Source organism: Rhizopus delemar, genomic scaffold (assembly GCF_000149305.1).
Source record: "Rhizopus delemar RA 99-880 supercont3.1 genomic scaffold, whole genome shotgun sequence".
Lineage (NCBI taxonomy): Eukaryota > Fungi > Mucoromycota > Mucoromycetes > Mucorales > Rhizopodaceae > Rhizopus > Rhizopus delemar.
Genome location: NW_027137827.1, coordinates 1 through 6810, shown reverse-complemented (window position 1 = coordinate 6810; position 6810 = coordinate 1). Strand labels below are relative to the sequence as shown.

The following is a 6810-nucleotide window of genomic DNA, read 5'->3' as shown; positions in this document are numbered from 1 at the left end:
CTTACATATCGGAAATTGAAATGTTTAGGTATAGTGCTCTAACCTATGAAATACTTCACTTTTACAAAAAGTAAAGTGCGATCGGGTCTCTGATATCCAATGTATCCTTTGTATACTTTGATAACCAATAAAGTGCTTGAAAAGCTTTTTTATGCAACTCAGCTTTGCTGTAATAGAAAAAAAAGGGGAGTGACAGGGCAAGTACAAGAAGTCCTTTGACGTTTCATATAAAAGCCAAATTTCTAATATTGATTGGTGCATACGGTAAGCTACATTATTGTGACAAATATCGGTTGTTAGGGATTGGATCCTCATATCAACAATTGAAAAATATACACTTTCTTTTTTGGCAACTAATTGCCAATTTTGCAAACATATCTCTTCTACTATTTGTTAAGCATTTCAATTGAACAATGCGTTGAAGAAAAATAGCCGATTATAGTTGACATTGATAAATACATGTCTTAATACAAGATCATAAGTAAAATACGAGTTTATTTAAATAAGATTATACAATTGTTTCCAAGTAAGCATACTCTATTAGAATATGTATTGTATTAATGATAGTTCTTTGATAAGAAGTACCAATCAAGATAACAAGATATTTTCTGTTGTCAGTAACCCAATCTAATGTCAGGAATATTGCTAATCTTTCATATAATTGAAATAACACCTAAAATAACGTTATTCAAATCAGTGAGTAATTCCCAGAATAAAAGGTAATCTATGACAGACATACAAAAGAACAAATGAAAAGTTTTCATAATCATAATTAGAGATAACACTTGCTAAAGTACCTGAAGATTAGAAGAACGCTTACAATAGAAGATATCAAGCCACTCATTCAATAAGATATAAATACTTGCCTTCAATTAGAGTAATTTTTACTTTAACTTAAACTGAAATAAAGATCAGTCTCAAAAAGTACCTACATTGCTCTTTGTTTTTGCTTTTATCTCTTACTTGGTTATTATTACTACTATACGACACAATGAGTCACGATTCAAACGCTGGTCCTTCTACTAGAGATAATGATATCGCTCTTCCAGATGCTGAACATTATGAAGACATGATTCGAGCCAGGCTAGCAATGGATAAAAATACGCAAATGGTCATTGCTGAAAATCAAACATATCGTCCCAAGAACACGACTGCTGCTTATAAATCTAAGCAAAGAGAATGGTTTGTAAGTTAAAAGCTATATGTTATAAAGATTGTTTGGGTGATGATTTCTAAATTGTTTGAAATTGAAAATAGGAATGGTGCGCCAATAAAGAAAAAGTTGCGGATGGTACTATTGTTTATGACGCAAAGCTAGCTTTCTTTCTCAAAGACTATGTTTTGACCCGTGGAAACAAATTCAAGAAAAATGCAGATGGATCACCCGCACCATTGGGTAGGGAATCAGTCCTTGCTTATGTAAAAGCTGTGGTTGATTTATACCATCAACAGGTAGAAGCAGGATTCAATAAGCATACAATGGCAAGAGGACCTATCGTGAAGCGCTTTCTTGACACTCATACCAAAAAGGAAGCAAGACGCAAAAGAACCGAATATGAGGATCGTGGGAAAAATACTTTGAATGATGGCTATACAGATCAAGAATTGCTTCGAATCAATCAGTATTTTTTGATTCAAAACAACATCTTTTCTTTGAGAAACAAAGTCTGCTTTTCTATGAGCCATGCCATGCTTATGCGTAGTGAGACTGCTCTTGGAACACAGCTGCCAGATTTATTCATCATGGAACTCAAAAATCAAGGCCCCTCTACTTGCTTTGCTATAGTAGCCACTATAACATTTGGTAAGACTAATAAGGATGGCAAGATTCAATATGGTTCTGCTCTTCGCCATAGGGATGTTGAAGTTTGTCCACATGGCGCTTTTGCTCAATATTTTTTTTCCTTGTTCCATCATCAAAACCTACCATTTCCAAACTTCTCGACTCGCCGTGATTGGTATGATACTTATTTGTTTCCAAACACTACAGGGGATGGGTCAATTACCTATAGTGAACAAGCCAAGATTTATAAACAAGTGCTTAGGTATTGCGGTGTTCATTCAAGCAAGCTCACTCACATCAACAGAAAGAGTGCCATTAATATGGTTGCAAATGAAGGTGTCTCTGGAGACCAACAGAGACAAGTTGGACGTTGGGGTAGCGATAGAATGGTTGGTTGCTATTTAAGTGGCCTTCCTGTTGATGCCATTAAAGTGCTGGCCGGGTTCACTACTCGTAAGGGTGATTACTTCATCAATCGTGGTTCAATTGAGCCATCAGAAGAATTGCGCAAAATGGTGTTTCCTTGGATTGAATATTGGAGAGAGAAGTTTTACAGGAAGGAAGTTGAAGACGATATTGCTGGGCCAAACTTTTTAGATTTAATGGATTATTTAAGAACAGTTTTTTTGCAGGTAAGGATTATTTTTTTTACAAATCAAGTCATAATGCTTACGATATCTAATTATTTTTATCTTAGGACTCAGTGGTGTTGAAGGGAAAATACCCCGGAAGCTTTATTTGGTCCCACAGCATCTTTGATACTGATATTTACAAAGACTATGAAGAGCGTCTTTCATCTGCAATCGCTGCCAACGATGAGAAGTTCAAAATGAGCCAACATCTGGAAGTTTTGTTACCTGAAGTCGCAGCAGCTATGAAGACAGGGTTTGACTCAATGAATGCTATGCTGAACATAGTCCAATCTCAGAATCAACTTACTTTGAATGCAGTCAAGCAATTGGAAGCAGAAAACCGAACCATGCTCGCTGATTCTTTTTTGCAAATCTCAAACATGCTAAGACAAGGTGATGAGAATACACAAATTCAACAAACATCAACCATCCTTCCTTCCTCTTCTGTTCCGCTGTCATCTATTCCTTCCCCAAGTGCTGCTAACTCAAGAGGTCTACCATCATTCAAAATGAGTAGAAGTTTGATAAGCGTGACAGATGTATGGCGAGAATACTCTGTTGGTCTTGCTGGAAAGCCATCTATCAAGTCTATGGAAGAGCAGTACGGTGCAGATTGGCGCAAAGTAGACAACAGAACCGAGTCTAGGTTCTTTACTAGACGTCTTCCACTGTACAAGAAAATAGAGTCGCTGTCAAATGAAAGAGGTATAAGCTGTGAAGAAGCTGCACAATTTCTTGAATTCAGAAGAGTTTCTGACAAGCTTTCTATCAACCAAATGTGCAAGTTAGTCGCAGATAATCAGATTTAATTATTGAAATGTTTTTTGTTTACTATTGAATTAATAATAAAGTAATTTATTACAAATATATCATTCAAATGAAAGCGTTAAAGTATCAGCAGGAAAGCGGGATTTAAAATTTTCCAGAAACAAAGTATTTCACCATCCGTCCCTTCCCCCCAAAAAAATGAGGGGACCGCGTCGGAGACACTGCTATTCTTGAAAAAATACCCTCACAGTATATTAAGTCTTTTATGTCAAAATACTTTATGTGTAACTACTCTTTAACAATAGTAACTAATTCATGAGCCTTGAATCAAGTATTCAAAGTTATGTAGATTGCTCGTAAGGATAAATGCGACATTTGGACAATGAATTTTAGATTGATTAATTTGGCCATGCATATTTCAGATCTCTATAGCTTGTATAATTCACATAGTTTTATTCTCAGACTCATGCGGTGATTTCAGATGACACTGTAATCACCAAGCAAACTATTCGGTGTAGGTTTAGCCGATAAGTAGTATAATCCTAAACAAAAATAAGGATGTATCCGCTCTTATTGCATATTTTTAATCTAAAAACAAAATAGACATTGATTTGCATCAAATACAAGAACATTGTTTTGCATTTTTGTTTTTGTAGTGTGTGTAACGTGCATTGTTCGAAATGGATGAAGTACTTTTAAAAGAGTTGATAATAAACGTTACAAGAAAATTACAGAATTTTATAAGTAAAGATGAATATGGTTTATAAATTTAGAAACTGATGAAGTTAATAGTTGTGTGTTTATAAAACAACTCGTTTTGCCACTGCGTCAAAAGCTATTGCTGTAGCAGTCATGTAACGACTACTAAAGTTGAAGTTTTTGCAATATAGCAAACAACACAAAGGTTTTCTAAATAAGCTTAATAAGTGATTCATAGTAACTACAGTGAATAAATAGCAAGTTCATACATGGTAAAGATTAAGGGATAACCTAGAGTATTTGTGAGGATATAACATTAAGGTGATGTGATCCATTTGTCCGGTTCAGATTGTATTACACTGCAGTGTCACTGCATTTTAATTTTGATAGTAGAATTATTTTTACTTCCGAAGTGTTGTGTCATAAAATTCCAATGGCACATATACACAACTTTCCATCCTGCATCATCAAACCGAATTGGTTCATCTCTTGGGCTTTTAATCTTTCTGAATTTAGTGCAGCATGGTCTACTACTTCATAAATTAATAAACCTAGACAAAGTACCCTTTTGCTTACTCTTTTATAACAAATTCAAATTTTCACAAAGTCATATTTGTACTGTCCATATTGATTCTTTAGCACATTAATTTTCGACTGTTTAATATGCCATACGATAGTTTCTCTGGCTAATAGTAAAAAATGACGTATATATATTTTCAAATCATCAAACTGTATTTAATTACTTTCTGTGAAGATCCAGAATTATCGATTGGATTTATAGCTGCTGTCTCTTGGTAACATATAGAAATCTTCATCTTTTGGAAAACAGCGATCTTATCTGATCAGCCATTACAAGATACCCTCCCATCGCGCATTTTTGTCATTTGCTTCATCAACTGTAAAAAATAAGAATGAATTAGGTAGTTATTTACTCACTGCACCTTTACTTGCTCAATTGTATCATTCTAGCACAATTTATAAATCATTTTAATCATTTCATCCAGAGTTTGTAATACAATCAAAGACAACTTGTACCGTGTAACCTTTTGTCGGTAATTAAAATATGAGAACAAAAAAAAGGGGGGATGCCGCGGGTTTTACTTTGAGAAAATTAAATGTCCGTAACCGAAAAATAAATGGCACCTGTCGATGGCCTGTTATATGTTCTATCCTCCATGAATTAGATCAACTACAACACTATACAATCATCCCGTGCAAGACGCCTCATGGTCAAAAAATAATTGAATGGCTGAAACAATTTAACTAACTTCATATGTCTCTCTATGCATCCCACTTTCCTTTCTCATTTTTTACTCTTGAACCCGAAGGGTTTTTGTCTAAACATCAAACCTCCAAACGGATTGATCTGGTCCGGGCGGACACTTGTTTGCTTTATTTTTTAGCACTCAATTGGACATTTAAACAAAAATGATTATCCCCTTAGAGCAAACCCAACGGTCCCGATTAGATTAACTTTAATACCCCAAAATCAAAAAGTTGTCACCCAACGGACCCTTTTAGCGACCCTATTAAAGTTAATAGGTCTTTAAATTTCGCCCAAAGGTATTAAAGTTAATAAGAATTATCAGGCCTATTACCTTTCGTGTAATGCTATATGTAAATCATGTTAATAATGGATCTTTAAATTTCTCGCTTATATGTCACCTCAGAATGCATTCAGTTGAGTTCTCTATAAATTGAAAATGCAATAAGTTGATGGATGATTGCATTTTTAGTTTAAATAAAGATGAATTTTACCATGATAAACATTGTAAAACAACTTCAACTACATCGCTGAATTTTCAGACATACGAAAATATCCATCAATTCAGTTGGCAGAGTAATTATGGATTTTGAAGCGCACAGAGTGATATCCGTATTCATAAGCTACCTGGTGGGTGGCAGCTGCCATTTTCTGGTAAGGTAAAAATCTAGCTTTGCTAGTAGTCTTGTACTTATATTGAAGAAAGCGGTAATCCTTAAGTTAAATGACTTTAATAATACTAATAAATACGCTTCAGCGCATTCTGGAGCGGCAGCAAAAAGTCTTTTTGATGTAGGTTGGTGATTACAAGAAGTTGTCTGTAATGAGACAAAGACGATCCCCGATACGATCTCGGCTGACAACTTTATGACCAGAAACTGACCTGACATAGTGGGTTTCTTCGTCATATTCAAGATTAAAGCCTTTCAAAGCAAGAAGATACTAATTTGCTACGTTTTGTAACTGTTTAAATTTGCTGAATTGTTCTGCTATAGCTGCTTAAACATTGTCAGAGCCCATGTCAATTTTAAAAAATATAGTGTAGATATTTTAATAGGGTCCGACTTCATAGGAACCATTAAGTGACAACATCACAAAAGGTATTAAATATTTAACTCCGACCGATTAAATTTAATACTTTAATAGGAAACGTTGGGTTTGCTCTGATTATTTTTCTTTCCCCTTATTTTCTTTTACATTTTCTTTAGTAACTTCTGTTAGTTATCCAACCACACCGAAAAGCATACCATTAGAATCGTCATGAAAAGGAGCATAGTTTGAATACAAAATAAGCTTTAAAAATCAAAAAGGAACCAAAGGCGACTCCCGACCAAAATACGTCTTCGTCACTTGAACAAGTTGGTTGCTTTTGGTCACTTTCTTATTCAGCAGAAAAGAAATATACCATCTATTGGTCAAAAACACGATCCAACTATACAACTTCTGTATCAAATATCGAAAGATAAATTTGAAAATGAGTTATATTGAAGAAAAAAACTAGTTGTCATTAAGGATTTATGTTTTAAAGCAAAAACACAATTTGAAAAGATTGTCAAATGTTTACAAGCTGGAGGAGATTCTAATGGAAAAGCGTTGCAATATACAGCAGATGGTCTATATTTTTTCAGCCATCAAAAACAAAAATTCAACAAAAACCGAAAAAC

At 34.5% G+C, this 6810-nt stretch overlaps 1 protein-coding gene across 1 annotated transcript; it reads left to right on the top strand.

Moving 5' to 3' along the window:
* Positions 1-991: 991 nt before the first annotated feature.
* On the top strand, positions 992-3224 carry RO3G_00002 (uncharacterized protein; the record flags this gene model as incomplete). The annotated part of the gene is made up of 3 exons (XM_067654593.1): positions 992-1186; positions 1258-2415; positions 2481-3224. The coding sequence occupies 3 exons, from the start codon at positions 992-994 to the stop codon at positions 3222-3224; spliced, it is 2097 nt and encodes a 698-aa protein (XP_067510694.1).
* Positions 3225-6810: the final 3586 nt, after the last annotated feature.